This window comes from Podarcis gaigeae, assembly GCF_964106915.1.
Source record: "Podarcis gaigeae genome assembly, chromosome: 14".
NCBI classification, from domain to species: Eukaryota; Metazoa; Chordata; class Lepidosauria; order Squamata; family Lacertidae; genus Podarcis; species Podarcis gaigeae.
Window position 1 is genome coordinate 49472717 of NC_139690.1, and position 22214 is coordinate 49494930.

The 22214-nt window shown below is 46.0% G+C and overlaps 1 protein-coding gene across 1 annotated transcript; it reads right to left on the reverse strand.

Annotated features, from left to right (window-relative positions):
• Nucleotides 1–5392: 5392 nt before the first annotated feature.
• Nucleotides 5393–10184, reverse strand: PSMG3 (proteasome assembly chaperone 3). The gene is made up of 3 exons (XM_083711913.1): nucleotides 9826–10184; nucleotides 7801–8031; nucleotides 5393–5808 (listed from the first exon to the last, which is right to left on the reverse strand). Exons 2-3 carry the CDS (start codon nucleotides 8014–8016, stop codon nucleotides 5656–5658), a joined length of 369 nt encoding a protein of 122 aa, XP_083568039.1. The 5' UTR covers nucleotides 8017–8031; nucleotides 9826–10184; the 3' UTR covers nucleotides 5393–5655.
• Nucleotides 10185–22214: the final 12030 nt, after the last annotated feature.

Here is a 22214-nt window from a genome sequence, read left to right on the forward strand (position 1 = left end):
TCCCGGCATTCGAAACGCATCCCAAAGCTACCACTTCCAGAGAACCAGCAAGGTGACAGATTGCCTTGCAGAGACCGTCAGATCGATGGGCCTGCTTTTCTATGCCTTGCACATGTCTCGGCCTGAATTACGGCGCTGCTACGGCGCGGTGATGGACGCTTAGGTGCCACATAATTCCTTCCTGGCAATCGCTTGTCCAATTTGTAACTTGCAGAGGCGCCATAAAACACCCGTTTAATTGACTGCATCTGGACGCATCAGCTGCCAGAAAGAGGCTGCCAGATTTCGGGTCCCTCTGCAGCCTCCGAAGGCAGAGTGACAACAGTGATTATGGCGTCTCCGTCTTCCAAGCGAGTTGCAAGATTTAATTTTCGGGTGAGGCGCAACTGCACGCTGCAGGGGAGACAGAGTTGAAGTCTACTCCCAGCTTCTGGGATGGAGAGCCACCTGAACATAACACTGGGGGGAAATCTCATGCAACAGAAAATGAAAAAAATTGTTCCCCAGTATACTGTGTATAGAGGGGACGTGGGTGGTGCTGTGGGTTAAACAGAGCCTAGGACTTGCCGATCAGAAGGTCGGTGGTTCGAATCCCCGTGACGGGGTGAGGTCCCGTTGCTCGGTCCCTGCTCCTGCCCACCTAGCAGTTCGAAAGCACGTCAAAGTGCAAACAGATAAATAGGTGCCGCTCCGGCGGGAAGGCAAACGGCATTTCTGTGCGCTGCTCTGGTTCACCAGAAGCGACTTAGTCATGCTGGCCACATGACCCAGAAGCTGTACGCCGGCTCCCTCGGCCAATAAAGCGAGATGAGCGCCGCAACCCCAGAGTCGGTCACAACTGGACCTAATAGTCAGGGGTCCCTTTACCTTTACCTTTTATACTGTGTATCCCAAGGGAATACATTTTTTTTGCATACCTTCAACTGTACATAGATATACATGTCATTTTCAATGCTATATAAGTCACATTTATATTCATATTGTACTACTTTGGCTATGTGTTTAATAAAATATTGAATTCTTGTATTGTGAAAAACAAAGATTATGGTGAAAAGTGAAAAACATGAATTGCAAAAAAACCTAGAGCTTACAGAACAAAACCAACTTCAGATATGGGTATTTAAGTATACCTTCCCTAAGAAACCAGAGGCCTTCCTCCTGGGTATTGTCGGCCAGAGGGTGATAAAGAAGGACAGAACTTTTTTCCTGTATGCAACAACGGCAGCAAGGATACTCATCGCTAAGTACTGGAAAACTCAAGATCTACCCACACTGGAAGAATGGCAGATGCAACTGATAGACTATATGGAACTGGCTGAGATGACCGGCAGAATCCGAGACCTGGGAGAGGAGAAGGTTGAAGAAGATTGGAAGAAATTCAAGATTTACTTACAAAAATACTGTAATTTGGTTGAATGTTAAGAAGGATGCTAGATTAAAAATAACTGTGCACCACTAAATTAGATGGAATTAGGATGATAAGTGAGATTGAGGAAAATATAAATTTTTTTTTGGAGAATTATTAGATTATATTTAAATGAGCGGGACATAAAAATGCAAATAAGATGATAAATTGCTGGTAAAAATTTATAATGATGTAAGTGGGAGCGGGAGACGTGAGGAAGTCCAAAGAAGTTATGAAATTATGTTATGATACATGTTATATTGTTTATTATTTTTGCATTTGTATTTAAAAACCTTAATAAATATTTTTTTAAAAAAAAAAACCAACTTCAGATATGAAATCAGCACGTCGAAATTAGGTTAGAACTGCAGGTGTCAATGCAACAAAAATTTTGTTTCCCAGTGTAATCATTAAGGCTGGAATCCAAACTCCTCCTACCTGGGAGTAAACTCCACTGAATTCAGGATGACTCACTTCTAAGTAGCCATGATCAGGATTGTGCTGTCTGGCTGCTACTCTCTGCGTACATAACTGGGAGCAAGATGCAACTGGTAAGGTTGGTCTCTCCTGGAAGGAGCAGTTTCATGTCATGGGGTTACTCCTGGATCCAGTGTTATTACTGCGATACCTGTTTCCGGCTGTTTTGGACAGAGACGATTTGGCTACTGTATTCCATGCTCCATGGCAGCTTCCAGGCTGGATTACTGCAATGCGCTCTACGTGGGGCTGCCCTTGAAGACAGCTCGGAAACTTCCAACTGGTCCAAAATGCAGCGGCCAGATTGCTAGCTGGAATTTCCTTCCGGATTTCATATACCCCATGTTTCAAAACAGTTGCATAGGTTGCCAGTGCACTTCCAGACCCAATTCAAGATGCTCACATTAGTATTTAAAGCCCTAAACAGAGGCATTATTCTGGGATGTGCCTGGAAGAACTGGGGACTAGGCAGCACAATACTGTACAGTGGTACCTTGGTTCTCAAATGCCTTGGTACTCAAACAACTTGGAACCCAAACACTGCAAACCTTTTTCAAAAGCCGAACATGCTCTGAGTGCCACGCTGAGGTCTGTGTGTGGAACCCAGTTCAGCTACCGATTTGTTGATTGATTGTGTGATTGCAGTACATTGTTTATTGCTTTCATTTTATGTATCCATGGTCTCGTTAGATAGTAAAACTCATGTTAAATTGCTGTTTTAGGGGTTATTTTTCAAAGTCTGGAATGGATCAATGCATTTTGCATTACTTTCTATGGGAAAGCGCGCCTTGGTTTTGGAACGCTTTGGTTTTGGAACGGATTAAGATTGAGAACCAAGGGACCACTGTATACGTGTCTACTCTGAAGTAAAGCAATACTGTGTTTGACGGGACGGTGTGTACTGGATTGTGGCCTTATTCCTTTTAGAGAGAGAAGACAACATGCAAGGAAATGTCAGATATTAGATTGCATTCCCCCCCCCCCCCCCAATACCATGAAATTAACAGGAAAGATTGTCTGCCTGCATGAACTCAAAACAATCACTTACTGGAGGTGTCGGGAGATTAAACATTGCATCAATACCATGCATCACCTCTATGGATTTTAATGCTTGTCGTTAAGCTGGCCGTTTGACAAATGCAACAGAGGTAATAATGCTATTATTGACTTGGTGTAACAAAAATTTATATTACAAAAATAAAAATTAAATTTAGGAGGGCGGGGAGTTTTTATGGGCTACTTTATGAGCGTTTTCAGCGACTCCAGAGAAAGCAGCAGAGAGCGATCACTGCGGGAGTCAATACAAGAGGACAGCAGATCCGCAGCAAATCCATCAACCCAGTGGAGAAATAGGAGCTCTGAACATTCAGGAAAGCTCGGTTATTTGGAAAATGCTACTAAGCCCCCACACCAAGATAACAGGGATATCAATTTGATAAGCTTCTTTGCACTATAATAATAAGCATCAAACACAGTAACTGTTGGCCAGGTATCTTGTAAGAGAATGGTTTCTTCATCTTAACAATAATAGAACACAGTACAGTGGTACCTTGGTTCTCAAGACGCCTTGGTACTCAAAACAATTTGGAACCCAAACACTGCAAACCCGGAAGTAAGCGTTCCGGTTTGCAAACTTTCTTTGGAAGCCGAACGTGCAGTGTTTTGAGTGTTACGCTTCTGATTTGAGTGTTCCACTGAGGTCTGTCTGCTTTTGCTATTTATTTTGCATTTTTCCGGCTTTTTTGTTTTGTTTTTGTAACTGTCTGGAACCCAGTTCAGCTACTGATTGATTGATTGTGTGACTGCAGTACATTGTTTATTGCTTTCATTTTATGGATCCATGGTCTCGTTAGATAGTAAAATTCATGTTAAACTGCTGTTTTAGGGGTTGTTTTTAAAAGTCTGGAACGGATTAATTCAGTCTGCATTACTTTCTATGGGAAAGCGCGCCTTGGTTTTGGAATGCTTTGGTTTTGGAACCGACTTCTGGAACGGATTAAGTTTGAGAACCAAGGTACCACTGTATTATTCCCTCTATTTCCAATGTCTTGAGTGTGAGCGCCATTCCTTATGTCCCCAAATCATCACTACTCATGCCAAAAAAAAAAAAGGAAAAAAAGGAGGAAATCCAGTTTGCAGGAGCACCAAAGAAAATGGGAGAGAACTCCAAAACAATCCAAGGCCACAGAATGTTGACTGACAGAGGTTGCACTTTGTTAAAAGAGTTACTAGAAGACCCCTATTCCCCCCACTGACCATTCCCAGAGTTCCCTGGGAAGAGTGATTCATTGTTAAACTACATTGGCAATTGTAGCTCTGGGAGGGGAATAACGGAATCTCTTAGCACCTCTCAGCACCCTGACACAAACTACAACTCCCAGCATTCTTTGAGGGAAGCAATGACTGTTCAAAGTGATATCATAGAGCTTCAAAAAATGTCTGGATGCGGTCCAAGTTCTTTAGCACCCTTTCACATTACAAACTATTTCCTGCCCAATATATAACTGGAATTTGATACCAACTTAAAAAAAAACTTTTAAAAAACGTGCTTGTCTTTTGCTTTGAGTTGCTGTGGCAAAAATGCAACTCATGTATTTGATAAGGAATAAAATTAAAAATTAGATGGGTACAATCCAGCTGTTTGTAAGTACTTTCAAAAACACCCATTTTGACTGGATGGGTTGGAATTGCAATCTTAGGCACACTGACTCATAAGCAAATCCTTCTGAACTCAGTGGAAATCTCCTCTCAGGTAAGTGTATTTAGGATTGTGGTCTTGAGTGCCCATCTGGCTCTCAGTTAAAAAATTATAAAAATGTATATTAAAAAATTATTAGAAGATAAAGTCCCGACCAGAGAAGAATGGCAGTTTAAGTTGATGAATTATGCTGAAATGGCAAAAATGACTGGAAGAATAAGAAATCAGGAAGACCAAAATTTCAATAAAGAATGGGAAATTTAAAAAAAAAAAAATCTTAAAAACCACTGTAAACAGTGAAAACTGTTAGTAGGACTAGAATAACACTTGTAGTTTAATGGTGAATTTTGGATATAATGGAGATGTAAAAGATCTGGATTATTATAAAAGATGGAAGAGGAAATGATTAATAGGACCCACAAAAAGGAAGTCCAGGATATTCTTTGGAATCTTGTTTTTGTTGTATGTTGGATATACGATTGTAAAACTGTAATTTGAAAAACCATATACATTTACATATACATATATAGCCCCTTGAAAACTGAGATGAAGGACTTATTGAGAGGACGATCTATTTTGGCAGCTAAGGGGGAAGAGAGTTTGTGGGATGGGGGTTATTGGTCTGTTTTATTATTTATTATGTGTTTTCCCATATTGTATTTTTTTAGGTTGTGAACTGCGGTGCGATCTTCGGGCGGAAGGCGGTATACACGTTTGGCAAATAACAATTTTAAAAAGCCGTTTCGACTTCTTTCTCACAGAAGTCTCATACAGGCCCAGCAAGAACAGACGAGCTTCAAAATGGATCTTCATGGAGGTAATTTATTGAGCTGCAACTGACTCACTCATCACAGATCAGGAACTCAAGATGGCTGTGTTGAACGGAAACCTTTTGCAATGTTGGTGTCCTGCTTATTTGGTCTGTTATACTGAATTTTTTTAAAAAAACAACAACTATTGTTTCTGTAGGAAAGGCACATCCAAGGCAGGGCCCATCAAAAAGAGGTAAATACCTCAAGTGAGGAAAGACAAACAGTCCCGGCGAGTCGACGTCTTCCACGCTGGAGGTCGGACCTCACCACACCCGGCATCGGCCAATCACCTCTTGCAGGATCCGTATCCCTTCGACGCTCTTGTCCTTCAAGGCCAACGCCAGGAGAACCGGCTTGTTCCCAGCTTCCTGAGAGACCGACGTCGCCAGATGTTTGGCACAGATGTGGACGAGGGGCTGCAAATCAACCCATGTTAGATACTGAGATATACCATATTTTTCGCTCCGTAAGGTGCACCTGACCATATGGCGCACCTACTTTTTTGGGGGGGGGGGATTCAAGAAAAAAAATATTATTTAAAGGGAGCGCTGAGCAGAGCCTGTATGCATCCCAGGCTCTGCTCAGTGTTCCCTTTCATGAGCTGCAAGGAGCATGTGTGCAGCGCTTGCAGGCTTTTCCCTGAGGAGAGAGAAGGGCAGCTCCTTTGCGGGAGGTGGGGAAGGGACAAAGCAGGTCGGGGAGCAGCCTTCCTGCTGCTCTCCAAGCTTGTGGGGCTGGTAGTGGGGGAAGCCCGGCTTTCCCCCACCACCAGCCCCAAAGAGCAGGTCGGGGCTGGTGGGGGAAGCCCGGGTCCTCCCCCCAATCCCAGGGACCACACATTCGCTCCATAAGGCACACAGACATTTCCCCTTAGATTTTAAGAGGAAAAAAGTGTGTCTTATGGAGCGAAAAATACGGTAAATTCTAGGAGTCAAATGACACTGTGGCATTTGCCATCCTATGTGTGTGACATCATACTGGGTTCATAGGGAAAGGGTTAACTAATTGTAAAATGTCTAACTGATGGGAACCCAGGGGGCAGAGTTAATTGTGTATAAGGTTTAAGCACAGAGGTTTTTTTAGTTAGTTAGAGTTGCTGAGAAGACAGTCTGGAGTTAGAAGAGACAGAGAAGATAAGTCTGGGTTGGGCTAGTCTGGTGTAAGAGAGGATTTGTTAAGAGGAGTCAATCAAACAGTTGAGATAGAAGGTACAGTGGTGCCCCGCAAGACGAAGGCCTCGCTAGACGAAAAACGTGCAAGACAAAAGGGTTTTTCACTTCTTGAGTTGCTTTGCAAGACGAATTTCCCTATGGGCTGGCTTTGCAAGACGAAAACGTCTTGCGGGTTTGCTTCCTTTTTCTTAAAGCTGTTAATACCCGGGGAATCCGCGCTCCGCAAGACGAAAAAATCGCAAGACGAAGCAACTCGCGGAATGAATTAATTTCGTCTTGCGAGGCACCACTGTATTAGGAAGGTATAGGCTGGTAAAGAAACTAAAGTTAAGATACTGACAGGAATATTATCTGAGAAACCATAAACTTGTTAATGTTTGTAAAATAAACTTGTTTTAACAACTGACTGGACTCAGTGTTTTACCAGTGAGTAACTGGTTGGTGGAAGCGCGGAAGCGAGCACAGTGGTGGCACAACGATCAATAGACCATTAAACGTCCGGGGACCCTGTGTGATCGCCACAGACACCTTAAATCGAGGTTACGGTCCCCACAGCGATATGCCTAGGCACTTTTGTTCCTTACAAGATTACAAAGCAAATGGTCCGCGGGGCAGCGCAGCAGCAAGAGACTTGCCTCTGTGGGTGCTGTGCGAGCCAGCTGATTTGCAGGGCACCAAAAGAGTTGTGTCTGTTGGCGCCGTGCTGCCCCGTAGACCGGCACAACATCGCAGCCACGCCAGGCGGAGATGTCAGTTGCTAAACTGGCATCCAGACATCTTCATGTGGTCTAGCAGTTTTTAGCTAGGAGAACAAGGGCTACCTTACAACATTAGAGACACCTTCTTGAGGCCTGGGTCACCTGAATATTTCTCAGGGGCCCAAGAGGCAGCCCATTTTTGCTACAGTTAATGGTAAATGCCGTCAGCTGTCATGAAAATGCATCACAGCTGGTTGCTTTAACGGTATGCAAGAATTTGGCTCCAGTTTTCCTCTTCCCTCCCCATTCTTTTTTCCTTTTGCGTCGTGTCTACTTAGGCTGATAAGCCTGCGGGCAGGGACCGTGTGCTTTTCTGGACAGAATTATGGAAGAAAGAATGAACAAACCTCCAGTTTTCCTCTTCCCTCCCCAATCTTTTTTTCCTTTTGTGTCGTGTCTACTTAGGCTGATAAGCCTGCGGACAGGGACCGTGTGCTTTTCTGAACAGAATTGCGGAAGAATGAATGAATGAACAAACCTCGTCTTTGCCAAGCAGGACTTTTGTGGTGAGCAAAGGGCTGCTGATGCCGTCAGCCACCACGTTCGGCTCCACCGAGACGAGGGTCCCCATCTTCCCGTACTGGGTCACCACCACCAGGATCGTGTTGGCGAAGGCTGTGCACACCACCTCGGTCGGGATGCCCTGCACCACCTCCTCAGCCTGCTTGGAGTCCACAAGGGGTCTTGCGGCCATGGCGATAGCTTTCAACTGGCAAAAACAACACCTACAAGGGAACGTTATTTTGCTCGGACATCACAACCAGCAGGGAACAAACAGCCAGCTGCACACCTGACATGGGGCTTCCCTTGAGCTTAACCCAGAAGCTGCAGATAGTGTAAAATGCTGCAGCAAGATTGCTGGCAGGAGTGAGACCCCATGAGCATTTAATACTTCTGCTCAAAGATCAACAATGGTTGCTAACTTCGTACTGGGCCAGGTTCAAGGGGCTACTATTAGCAGCATTTGAAATTAGCCAGGCACATTTTGTACCTGGCTACCAGCCACTTGCGACCAAACAAAGATGCCCAGGTGCCAGACATTCAAAGTGTTGGTGCTGACTTTTAAAGCCCTAAATGGCCTTGGCCCAGGATACCTGAAGGAGCGTCTCCACCCCCCACCGAGGTCCAGCGCCAAGGGCCTTCTGGCGGTTCCCTCACTGCGAGAAGCGAGGTTCCAGGGAACCAGGCAGAGGGCCTCCTCGGCAGTGGCACCCGCCCTGTGGAATGCCCTCCCACCAGATGTCAAGGAAATAAACAACTATCTGACTTTTAGAAGACATCTGAAGGCAGCCCTGTTTAGGGAAGTTTTTAATGTTTGATGTTTTATTGTGTTTTTAATAGTCTGTTGGGAGCCGCCCAGAGTGGCTGGGGAAACATAGCCAGATGGGTGGGGTATAAATAATAAATAATTTTATTATTATTATTATTATTATTATTATTATATCATCACCACCATCTGGAGCTGCAAACCTGGGGATCCTTGGATCTTGACTATTTTCAAGCAGCACATCCTCTAGAATTCTATCAGTGATATTTTATCTACACAATCAGAATAAATTTCTGGAAGCAAAAAGTTGTATTGAAAAATACAACTATCAAGCCTTTTTGCTCAAAAATGGCAACGAGGCATTCCGTTTTGGCAACTGTAACCCTGGTTTAAGGACCCATTTGGCACCTAGGTTATTATATATCTGAGTATCTAACACTGACTATTAGTACATAAAGCCCTTAGTGACTTGGAGCCAGTTTACACCCTTGACAGCTTCGAACTGCAGACCTGGCACTGTTACGCTGTGCCACAGAACAGCCGTTCCGTATTTGCAAGAAACCAATCTTTTTGTGTGGCAGCAACATAAGACTTTGGAACTCTCTGCCTATTGAAACTGTGCAGCTGCCTTCTCTGCGCTCCTTTCGGCACCTGCTAAAAACCAATTTCTTTAGGCAAGTCCACTAGGCCTGTACAACCCTGAGAAGTGCTTTTTCAGTTTATCTCGGTGGAAAGCCTTCCCTAGAGAACAGACTTGGGACCTTCTAGCCTGGGCAATGATTCCAGGTGGGATTGGGGGGGGGGGGAGAAGGCCGGATCCTGTGCATAGCTGTCAACTTTTCCCTTTCCTATTCGGAATAAGGGAATTTCTCTTAAAAAAAGGGAAAGTTGACAGCTATGATCCTGTGGGCTGGCTACACCGGAGTAGAGCTTTCCCACAACCACCTTTATAGTTTGCAAGGCAATTTGGAAGCAGGAGTTGCTGCTTTTCTTTTTCTTTTTACCGCCTATTTAGAATTTTAGCATCTGCGGAGTTAATCCTAGCAGTTTGCAAGGCAGCGGGTGGGTCGGGAGGCGGAGCGCTGTTTTGGAGAGCTGCTGTTTCCCTTTTCCTCCAGGATGTTGCGCCTTCCTAGACATTTACAGAATTATACAATGACGGCCCAAGATTTTAGCCATTTGCAACGCCAACCCGCCGACTGTTTTGCAGACCTGCTCTTTTGCCGTTGCACCTACCTAGGATTTGGGGGGCGGGGGTTGGCCAAACGCGTGCGCCTCTGGAGAGCTGGCGAGGGGGCCGCCGAGCGCGCCCCGGGACGCAGCCGGGGGACTCGCGCCGGACTCTTCGGCTCCGGGAACGCCGCGCGGCCTCGTCCCCGCGATCGGGGCCGCAGACCGAGCCTTGTCCTCCGCAGCCCGGGCTGGGAAGGCGAGGGAAGCCGGGGAGGGAAACGAGACCGAGCCCGCTCCGCCTCCGATGCGCTCCCTCCGGCGCGCCAGCCGCGCTTCTCTTTACGCAGCGGAAACCCGCCTCCCTCGCTCTTTCTCCGGCGCCGCCTCCTTCTCCTCTTCTTCGGATCGCCTTTCTCCTCCCCCTCCTGGGCGGAGCCGAAGCCGAGGAGGGCGAGGGGCTCTCTGAGCATGTCCAAAAAGCCCTCTCCTATTCGCGCAGGGCGCAAGCAGCATGGAGCGGAGCTTGCTTCGCTTTGCTTTTCTCGTGGTCTCGCGTCTCATTAGTGTTCGGTTCATTTGCGCTCGCCTTTCCCCCAGAGTCAGTGCCGGATTTACGTATAATAAGCTAAACAAGCTATAGCTTAGGGCCCCACTCTTTTGGGGGGGACCCAAAAAAATGTAAAGGGGGAAAAAACCTGGATGTACATTTCCAAAATATAAGATAAAAATAAAAGCTACATACAGCAACAGTGTTTTGTGTTGTGTATATGGTCCATAAATTATATAGCACGTATTCAACACAAAAAACAGGGTCAATTTGTTGTTGACAGCTGGACATAAAAAGCTACCTTCAGTAGCTTAGGGCCTCATCAAACCTAAATCCGGCCCTGCCCCAGACTGGGACTCCAGGCGGTTTGCGGATTATGATCGTTAAAAATTATTTAACGCTGATTAAAATAGGAAAAAGCTATAAGAAAAAGAAAAAAGGTAATCAAACACCAATAGAATCGAAACCTTATGGGCAAATCATTTTTTTTAAATTGGTACAAATCGCCCCCCCCGCAAAAAACCCCCACCTTGCAAAATTTGCTCTACCAAGTGGTGAAGGTAGGAAGACGATTCACAGCACCACAAAGGGGAATTCCCACCCCCAGTCTCTACAGAGTAGGCTGCATATTAAGAACCACAACCTGCCGTTCCACAGGGTCACAGATCAGAAGGGGAGCAGGCCAGGCCTCTTCCATTAGCTCTGCAGAGAGTTTAGCTCAGGGGTCAGCAAACTTTTTCAGCTGTGGGCCAGTCCACCATCCCTCAAACCATGTGGTGGGCTGGACTATATTTTGGAAAAAATAATAATGAACGAATTCCTATGCCCCACAAATAACCCAGAGGTGCATTTTAAATAAAAGGACACATTCTCCTCATGTAAAAACACGCTGACTGTCCGTGGGCTGGATTGAGAAGGCGATTGGGCTGCATCTGGCCCATGGGCCTTAGGTTGCCTACCCCTGGTTTAGCTGCATCCCAAACCTCTCTCTGCAGTCACCTAAGCAGGATCCGTTCCTGCTTAGGTGAAAATGGGGTGAAAATGTTTAAATCCTTGATCTAAATTAAAGTAAATTATTCTTGCTTATACTTAATAAGTAATAATTCCTGCTTATGTAAGAGCATCAGGTCCCTGCCCCAAGGACTTTGCAGTCTTTTCCAACTGGACCTAGTGGGGAAGAGCAGAGAAAAGGGAGCAAGACTGAAGAAGGCAATTTGGAGCAGAAAAGTGTCAGCAGCACCTGTGATCTTAATTCTCATCTTTCCCACCATACCAGCCAAGTTTTCCATATGGGAATAGGGATGCGGGTGGCACTGTGGTCTAAACCACTGAACCTCTTGGGCTTGCTGATCAGAAGGTCGGCGGTTCGAATCCCCATGACAGGGTGAGCTCCCGTTGCTCTGTCCCAGCTCCTGCCAACCTAGCAGTTCAAAAGCACACCAGTGCAAGTAGATAAATAGGTACCACTCCAGCGGGAAGGTAAACAGCGTTTCCATGCACTTTGGTTTCCATTACGGTGTTCCATTGCACCAGAAGCGGTTTAGTCCTGCTGGCCACATGACCCGGAAAGCTGTCTGTGGACAAAGGCTGGCTCCCTCAGCCTGAAAGTGAGATGAGCGCCACAACCCCATAGTTGCCTTTAACTGGACTGGACCAGAGGTCCTTTACCTTTCCATATGGGAATAGCAAGGAGAGACAAGAAGGCCTTTTTAAACGAGCAATGCAAAGAAATAGAGGAAAACAACAGAATGGGAAGAACCAGAGATCTGTTCAAGAAAATCGGAAATATGAAAGGAACATTTCATACAAAGATTACCATAATAAAGGACAAAAGTGGTAAGGACCTAACAGAAGCAGAAGACATCAAGAAGGGGTGGCAAGAATACACAGAGGAATTATACCAGAAAGATATGGATGGCTTGTACACCCCAGGTAGTGTGGTTGCTGACCTTGAGCCAGACATCCTGGAGAGTGAAGTCAAATGGGCCTTAGAAAGCACTGCAAATAACAAGGCCAGTGGAAGTGATGGTATTCCAGCTGAACTATTTAAAATTTTAAAAGATGATGCTGTTAAGGTGCTACACTCAATATGCCAGCAAGTTTGGAAAACTCAGCAGTGGCCAGAGGATTGGAGAAGATCAGTCTACATCCCAATCCCAAAGAAGGGCAGTGCCAAAGAATGCTCCAACTACCGCACAATTTCACTCATTTCACACGCTAGCAAGGTTATGCTTAAAATTCTACAAGGAAGGCTCAAGCAGTATGTGGACCGAAAACTCCCAGAAGTGCAAGCTGGATTTAGAAGAGGCAGAGGAACCAGAGACCAAATTGCAAACATGCGCTGGATTATGGAGAAAGCTAGAGAGTTCCAGAAAGACATCTACTTCTGCTTCATTGACTATGCAAAAGCCTTTGACTGTGTCGACCACAGCAAACTATGGCAAGTTCTTAAAGAAATGGGAGAGCCTGATCACCTCATCTGTCTCCTGAGAAATCTCTATGTGGGACAAGAAGCTACAGTTAGAACTGGATATGGAACAACTGATTGGTTCAAAATTGGGAAAGGAGTGCGACAAGGCTGTATATTGTCTCCCTGCTTATTTAACTTATATGCAGAATTCATCATGCGAAAGGCTGGGCTGGATGAATCCCAAGCTGGAATTAAGATTGCCGGAGAAATATCAACAACCTCAGATATGCAGATGACACAACCTTGACGTCAGAAAGTGAAGAGGAATTAAAGAACCTTTTAATGAGGGTGAAAAAGGAGAGCGCAAAATATGGTCTGAAGCTCAACATCAAAAAAAACGAAGATCGGGGCCACTGGTCCCATCACCTCCTGGCAAATAGAAGGGGAAGAAATGGAGGCAGTAAGAGATTTTACTTTCTTGGGCTCTATGATCACTGCAGATGGTGACAGCAGCCACGAAATTAAAAGACGCCTGCTTCTTGGGAGAAAACCAATGACAAACCTAGACAGCTTCTTAAAAAGTAGAGACATCACCTTGCCAACAAAGGTCCGTATAGTAAAAGCTATGGTTTTCCCAGTAGTAATGTATGGAAGTGAGAGCTGGACCATAAAGAAGGCTGATCGCCAAAGAATGGATGCTTTTGAATTATGGTGCTGGAGGAGACTCTTGAGAGTCCCATGGACTGCAAGAAGATCAAACCTCTCCATACTGAAGGAAATCAGCACTGAGTGCTCACTGGAAGGACAGATCGTGAAGCTGAGGCTCCAATACTTTGGCCACTTCATGAGAAGAGAAGACTCCCTGGAAAAGACCCTGATGTTGGGAAAGATGGAGGGCACAAGGAGAAGGGAACAACAGAGGACGAGATGGTGCGACAGTGTTCTAACATGAGTTTGACCAAACTGCGGGAGGCAGTGGAAGACAGGACTGCCTGGCGTGCTCTGGTCCAGGGAGTCGCAAAGAGTCAGACACGACTAAACGACTAAACAACAACAACAACACAACATTTGATTCAGAATATTCCCCCCCCCCCCGTTTTCCTCCTCTAAAAACTAGGTGCATCTTATGGAGCGAAAAAAATACGGGGACTTAAGACGGCCCTGGCCAAGGTTGCAGGTTTGATCCCCGTATGGGACAGCTGAATATTCCTGCATGGGAAAGGCTTGGACTAGATCAGGGGTAGTCAACCTTTTATACCTACCGTCCACTAATGCATCTTTCTTGATGGTAAAATTTCTTTGCCGGCCACCAGTGCTGCAGTAACATGTGCCATAGAACCCCCTACCGCCCACCTGGAATCCTGAAACGCCCACTAGTGAGCGGTAGGGACCAGGTTGACAACCCCTGGACTAGATGATCCTCAACTCTATGATTCTATGAATGGATCCCCCTTCCCAGGGAACTCTGGGAATTGTAGTTCTGTACAGTTAATGGTGATGTTATTGATGTATGGAAGTGAGAGCTGGACCATAAAGAAGGCTGATGGCTGAAGAATTGATGCTTTTGACTTATGGTGCTGGAGGAGACTCTTGAGAGTCCCATGGACTGCAAGAAGATCAAACCTCTCCATTCTGAAGGAAATCAGCCCTGAGTGCTCACTGGAAGGACAAATCCTGAAGCTGAGGCTCCAATACTTTGGCCACCTCATGAGAAGAGAAGACTCCTTGGAAAAGAACCTGATGTTGGGAAAGATGGAGGGCACAAAGAGAAGGGGATGACAGAGGACGAGATGGTGGAACAGTGTTCTTGAAGCTACCAGCATGAGTTTGACCAAACTGCGGGAGGCAGTGGAAGGCAGGGGTGCCTGGCGTGCTCTGGTCCATGGGGTCACGAAGAGTCTAAACGACTAAGCAGCAGCAGCAGCAGCAGCAGCAGCAGCAGCAGCAGCAGCAGCAACAACAACAACAACAACAACAACAACAACAACAGTTAATGGGGTCTTTCCTGACTATTATTATTATTATTATTATTATTAGTCACCCATCTGACTGGGTTTCCCAAGCCACTCTGGGCAGCTTCCAACAGAATATTAAAAACACAATAAGGCAGCTCTCAGCACCCTCTACAAACTATAGTTTCCAGGCTTCTGTGGGGGGAAAGGTAAAGGTAAAGGTAAAGGTAGCCCTGCCCGTACGGGCCAGTCTTGACAGACTCTGGGGTTGTGCGCCCATCTCACTCAAGAGGCCAGGGGCCAGCGCTGTCCGGAGACACTTCCGGGTCACGTGGCCAGCGTGACATCGCTGCTCTGGCGAGCCAGAGCCGCACACGGAAACGCCGTTTACCTTCCCGCTGGTAAGCGGTCCCTATTTATCTACTTGCACCCGGAGGTGCTTTCGAACTGCTAGGTTGGCAGGCGCTGGGACCGAGCAGCGGGAGCGCACCCCGCCGCAGGGATTCAAACCGCCGACCTTTCGATCGGCAAGTCCTAGGCGCTGAGGTTTTAACCCACAGCGCCACCTGCGTCCCTCTGTGGGGGGAAAGCCGAGTCTAATTAAAGTGCTATGACACTGCTTTATTCTATTTTCCATTCATTAAATTTGTACACGGCCCTATACCTGTGGGTCTCAGGGCGGCTCATAACATAAATTTCCAATATAAAAAACACTGAATACATTAAAAAAAAAACCCACCCACAATGACAACCATCAGATAGATGTTTGGCAAAGTCTTTGACAAAGCTGGGGAGGAACCTTGTGCTCTGCCGCCACTAGAGGGCAGCAGAATCCCACAGAAAGGTTCCTTCATAACATTTCCTTCCTTAAACGAATGGGAAAGATGGATCGCAGATTTGGGTCGCCTTCTCTGCTGAATGGTGTTGCAAGTCCTGTGTTTCCTCTGCTGCTGCTTCGTACCTCTCCCTCAAAAGAGATCTACCTGCTTGGCATAGATAATGGCCCTGACTGTCAATAAACCTACAGAGAACAAAAGCGGCAACAGCCTTTGAGGATAATTTATTCTCCGGCCGAGATAGAGTCCCACTCCATTTTTGACGCTGCTAACCTTCAAACTTCACAGGACGTGGCAGAGGGCCAAGGGAGCCTCCTGTAACGGAGGTGGGAGAACGTTGACGCAAAGGGCAGACCGGGAGGGAAATATTATTAATAATAATTCTAATCAGGGCCGTCTTTACCTGGGGGTGCAAGGGGTGCAGGGCACCCAGGTGACAAATTCTGGAGGGTGTCAGGCACCTGTCCCTGAAGCTCTTAACTATCTACCTGTTATGAAATAATAAATACCGTATTTTTCGCTCTATAAGACACACCAGACCACAAGACGCACCTAGTTTTTGGAGGAAAAAAATATTCTGAATCTCAGAAGCCAGAACAGCAAGAGGGATCACTGCGCAGTGAAAGTTAAGTATAAATAAGTACTTTAGCACTAATGGAAAATAAGGTTAAAAATATGTTAAGATATTTATATGATAAAAATAGAGAAAGATGGAAAGAAATTGCTGAAACAATTAATAGAAGTTGAATACAAAAAGGGAGGTGAGAGGAGGTCGATGAAATAAGGGAATGAAAGATAGAGTAATGAAATGGTATGGTGTATGTTTTTAAACTGTTGTTTTATTTTGTTTTGTTTTGTGTGTTAAGGTTGTGTTTTGTATTGTTTATATATTGTATTGTATTGTTTTTTCTTTTTCTCTTGTCTTTTCTTATCGTCTTTTTTCTTCTCTTTTTTTTTCTTGTAAGTTTTAAAAGTAATAAATATTATTTTTTTAAAAAGAAAAAGAAAGCAGCAATCCCTCTTGCTGTTCTGGCCTCTGGGATAGCTGCGCAGCCTGCATTCGCTCCATAAGAGGCACACACATCTCCCCTTACTTTTTAAAAAAGTAAATTCTTTTTAAAAAGTGAGTCTTATAGAGCAAAAAATACGGTAATTTTGATCAAGCTTATATACATATATACCTAGGTATTACTGAAACTCATTTACCAAAGACGCGCCACGTCAGCAGCAGCACCTGTCATTCACAACAGCGCCATTTGTCAGACTCAACGACGGCGCTTGTCATTCACAACAATGCCATGCACACAAAATTAACAAAATTTGGGGGCACTGGGCAGATCTTTGCACCCCGGTGGTGCATATGCAAAGACGGCCCTGACACTAATTTTATTATTAGGACCTCGCCCATCTGACGAGGTTGCCCCAGCCACTCTGGGCAGCTTCTGGCATATACAAAAACGTAATAAAACATCAAACATTTAAAACTTCCCTATATAGGGATGCTTTCAGATGTCTTCTGAAAGTTGCGTAGTTCTTTATCTCCTTGACATCCGACGGGAGGGCGTTTCACAGGGAGGGTGCCACCACCGAGAAGGCCCTCTGCCTGGTTCCCTGTAACCTCACTTCTCGCAGGGAGGGAAAGGCTGGAGGTTCGAGTCCTGCTTGCTCGCAACAATCCTCCTCACAGCAGACATACAAAACACTGCAGTACAGTGGTACCTCAGGTTAAGTACTTAATTCGTTCCGGAGGTCCATACTTAACCTGAAACTGTTCTTAACCTGAAGCACCACTTTAGCTAATGGGGCCTCCCACTGCTGCCGCGCCACCAGAGCACGATTTCTGTTCTCATCCTGAACCAAAGTTCTTAACCTGAAGCACTATTTCTGGGTTAGCAGAGTCTGTAACCTGAAGCTTATGTAACCTGAGGTACCACTGTACTGCTTTAAACCGTCATGGCTCCCCCCAAAGGTTTCTGGGAGCTGTAATTTGTTAAGGGTGCTGAGAGTTAGGAGGGACCTTCTATTCCCCTCCTGAAGCTAAATTCCTCAGGGTGGTTTAATGGTCAATCCCTCTTTCCAGGAGGCTCTGGGAATTGTAGTTCCCGTGAGGGGAATAGGGGTTTCCTAACAGATCTCAGCACCTTCCCAGGATTCCTGGGGAAGAATCCATGACTGTTTATTCTGGTGCCACAGTGCTTTGAAATGTGGGGTGTGAATTTGGCTCAAATATGCAGGTGGCACTGTGGGGTATATCACAGAGCCTAGGGCTTGCCGATCAGAAGGTTGGCGGTTCGAATCCCCACGATGGGTGAGCTCCTGTTGCTCAGTCCCTGCTCCTGCCAACCCAGCAGTTCGAAAGCACATCAAAGTGCAAGTAGATAAATAGGTACCACTCCGGCGGGAAGGTAAACAGCGTTTCCATGTGCTGCTCTGGTTCGCCAGAAACGGCTTAGTTATGCTGGCCACATGACCCAGAAGCTGTACGTCAGCTCCCTCGGCCAGTAAAGCAAGATGAGCGCCGCAACCCCAGAGTCAGCCATGACTGGACCTAATGGTCAGGGGTCCCTTTACCTTTACATTAATAGTGAAATACAACTTTTTCCTTTAAATTTTTTTGGGGCCCCCAAGAGAGTGGGGCCCAAAGCTATAGCTAGTTTAGCTTATACAGTGGTACCTCGGGTTAAGAACTTAATTCGTACTGGAGGTCCGTTCTTTAGCTAATGGGGCCTCCTTTAGCTAATGGGGTCTCCTGCTGCTGCTGTGCAATTTCTGTTCTTATCCTGAAGCAAAGTTCTTAACCCAAGGTACTACTTCTGGGTTAGCGGAGTCTGTAACCTGAAGCGTCTGTAACCCGAGGTACAGTACCACTGTATGTAAATCCGGCACTGTCCATGACAACTGCTGAATTACTTTCCACCTGATCCTTTTGCTCAGAGATTGAACCTTGGACTTTCTGCATGCAAAGCAGATTCTTTTTCCCTGAGCTTCAATCCCATCAAGAATTATCATTTGGTTCGAGTGTAAGGTATAAAGACGTCCCGGGCTCCAGAAATGTATGCCACCCTTTTTGGGGCTTGCAAGGCTGTGCTGCTGTTGAGATGCCCCAAATAAGAACTGCCTGCCGCCTCAACCATTTTTAGATCTCCCTCGTTATTTATTTAGGTGTATGTGGTTCTCTCCCCCCACTACTCAGTGCACAGATGCTCCCCCCCACACACTTATTTTCCTTCCCTCCCCCAGAAAGAAAAAACAACACAGTAAAAGGAAAAAGCACTTTAGGAGTCGAGTGTGGCTTTTCGGGAGCCGGACGAGCTCTGGAGAAAGGCGGAGGTCATTGGTGGGGATCGATACAGGCCGCGTTTTCGGCGTGGAGCCGAACCGAGCACGCCCCCGGGACCCCTTTCGGAGTGGAGATATTTTCTCCTCCTGTAGCAAAGCATCAGCTTTGAGCTTCGGAGCGGCCATTAAGGCTCGCCGCTTGTGGGAGGATTGCACTATCAAAGTGTCTGGTCAGTTTATTAGTTTACAGGTTATTGCTTCCAAGCGCCGTGCTTTATCGTTTTCAATGCTGGTTCTGTCGGCAGCAGAAATCTAGTTATTTCTTATTTGGATTTATAGTGGGCCTGGCTCCTCGGGGGCTCAGCAGCAGCAGCCGCCGCCGCAGCAGCAGCGATCTTGGGAATGAAGGATTCCCAGTGCCGAAAGGTGTTACTGCCTTAGCAGGGCTGGTGCCAACTGAGGGCAGGGTGGTACCCATGCCAAAGCACCCAAGGCCCAGCCTGCTTGCAAGAGTCTCCTGGGCCTGCTCCTAAAATCATAAGAAGGGCCTGGCTGCAGGATCAGACCCCTCTAGTTTAGCATCCTGCTTTCAGTGCAGCCTCTGGGAAGCTTGCAAGCAGGCCCTGAGTGCAACAGCCCCTCTTTGTGATTCCCATATTCCCTCCATCGTTGCAAACTGCATAGTTTTCCAGCTGGATCTCACTCTGGCTCAAATGACAATGGGAAGAGGAGATATTGTGAAGGCAGAGGTTTTTCCTCCCTATCTTTTGAAACAAAAGAAATTAAGGTCTTATATATATAATAAATGTTCATAAATGTACCAATGTCTGCAGCAGCACAGGAAGACATTCCTGAAACCACTTTGACTCCCTGAAACCATTTTGACTCCCAAACTGAACAAATGTTTCCTCTGCAAGGAGGGAGGGGGTGAGGGAACCTTCCCTTTGACTCTGGAAGTGGCTAATCATAATCACCATTTCAAAGGAATGGGCAGACTACCAGGAGAGGCAATCAGATAAGGCATTATCAGAAAACCTGCCAGACAGGAAAAACAACAACACTCAAATTTCTGCTGTAGACCGCCTTTTCTGTGATGTAGGTATGATGTTTGTGGGGGGTGGTCTTGGGTTACACCCCTTCTGTGATGTATGTATGGTGTATGGAGGGGTGGTCTTGAGCTCCAGGGCAGGGAATTTAAAATGTCTATATAAGGGGGGGCACACCTTGGTTCTGGGTCCTCCTTCTTCTCCTGCGTGTGAGGGGAGCACCCTGTTGCAACAGCTTTAATAAATATCAGGCTTACTAGCTGCTTTGCTTCTCAATATTCTGTTGGCCTCTGTTATTTTCTCCAACCGATGGAGAACCTGCAAAGGACTCTATAAGGACTCTTGTGTCCCCCATAAGGGAATAAGGGCAGATTTTTGTTTATTACATTTTATTTATTTATTTTAAATGTTTATTAAGGGTTTTTAAAATACAATACAAATAAATAAGACACAGTAATACATTTTCATAACACATTTTCTTATCATCTTTGGACTTCCTCACAACTCCCACTCCTGCGTTTTTGATTTAAAAATTAATCCAGCAATTTAGCAATGTTGTTTCACACATTTTATCTCAACTTGTTTGAAATCTTAAAAAATTTTAAATTTAGCCTAATCATTATCAAATTTAAACTTCTCCTCATATATCACATCATCTGTTTTAATGGTGCCAAGTTGTTTATGATCTAGCTTCCAATTTAACATTCATACAGTTTATAATATTTTTGCAAATAAATCTTGAATTTCTTCCAATCCTCCTCTACCGTCTCCTCTCCCTGGTCTTGGATTCTGCCAGTCATGTTTATTACATTTTAATACTAGGACTTCAGCTAGTGCCAGAGGAGGCAGCGAGAACCACCAACCTGAATGACTTTAAAAGGTTAGACAAGTTCATAATGGAGAGGGCTATCGATGGCTCCTAGCCAGGATTGCTAGGCTGGCAGTCTCTGCAGAATAGTCTCTGAATACCAGCTGCTGGAAATCACAGGAGGGACCTTGTGCTCGGATTCTGTTTCTGGGTTTCTCATAGGGGCTTCTGGTTGGCCACTGTAAGAACAGGATGTTGGACCAGATGGGTCACTGGCCTGATCCTGCAGAACTCTTCTGAGGTTATGTTCTTTGAACCTGGGTCCATCCAATGGAACTGAACAGACGGAGAGAGTAGCTGGGCAGCTCATTAAAGCTCCCTTCTCCACTCCATCAGACCCTCCCTGCCTGCGGAGTGGTGCATGCTCTGGTTATCTCCCGCTTGGACTACTGCCGTGCCCTCTACGTGGGGCTACCTTTGAAGGTGACCCGGAAACTACAACTAATCCAGAATGCGGCAGCTAGACTGGGGACTGGGGGCGATCACCGAGACCGCATAACACCGGCCCTGAGAGACCTACATTGGCTCCCAGTACGTTTCCGAGCACAATTCAAAGTGTTGATGCTGACCTTTAAAGCCCTAAATGGCCTCGGTCCAGTATATCTGAAGGAGCGTCTCCATCATTCTGCCCGGACACTGAGGTCGAGCGCCAAGGGCCTTCTGGAGGTTCCCTCACTGTGAGAAGCCAAGTTACAGGGAACCAGGCAGATGGCCTTCTCAGTAGTGGTGCCTGCCCTGTGGAACACCCTCCCATCTATTGCCAAGGAAATAAACAACTATCTGACATTTAGAAGACATCTGAAGGCAGCCCTGTCTAGGGAAGTTTTTAATGACTGGTGTTTTAATGTATTATTAATCTTTTGTTGGAGGCCGCCCAGAGTGGCTGGGGAAACCCAGCCAGCTGGGCGGGGTATAAATAAGTTGTTGTTGTTGTTGTTGTTAAATAACACCATAAAAGAAAGGTGCTAAGCAAATTCCTATATACTCACTTACTTGGCAACAAGTCCCACTAGACCAGGGCTTCCCAAATTGGATCTCCAAATGTTTTTGGACTGCAGTTCCCATCATCCTTGACCAGTGGTCCTGGCTAGCTAGGGGTGATGGGAGTTGTAGTACAAAAAAACAGCTGGAGACCCTTAGTTTGAGAAACCCTGGGCTTGACCCTGCTTGGGACATGCATAGAATTGCCCTGCACGGAATGCTCTTAAACAAATAGTTATCTCATGGCCACGGCGGATTGAAATTGCTAGGCATCGTCTCTGGCTGCTTTTATTTTATAATTTTTGTGTGTGCATCCAGCAGCACTTTTTCTGCTGCACAAGAGAGTCGTGGCTGAGCTGCTTTTGCCCAAGGCTACGTGTAGAGGGAAGAGGTGGACAGCATTGCCGGAGGGGGTGTAAGGGAGACTGCAGTACATTGGCACATCTTTGCCCCCTGTGGAAAGAAACGTACCTGCTTAGTTCAGGCCAGGGGAAAAGCATGTCTGTTCTGCATGCAGAAGGCTCAGAGAGATA

Bases quoted from the DNA above. Each gene is read 5' to 3' on its own strand.
- PSMG3 (XM_083711913.1), bottom strand. From the start codon at position 8,016: ATGGCCGCAAGACCCCTTGTGGACTCCAAGCAGGCTGAGGAGGTGGTG. The intron at 5,809-7,800 runs GTTTGTTCATTC...GTTGATTTGCAG, and splicing joins TCCTGCTTGGCAAAGACGAG to CCCCTCGTCCACATCTGTGC.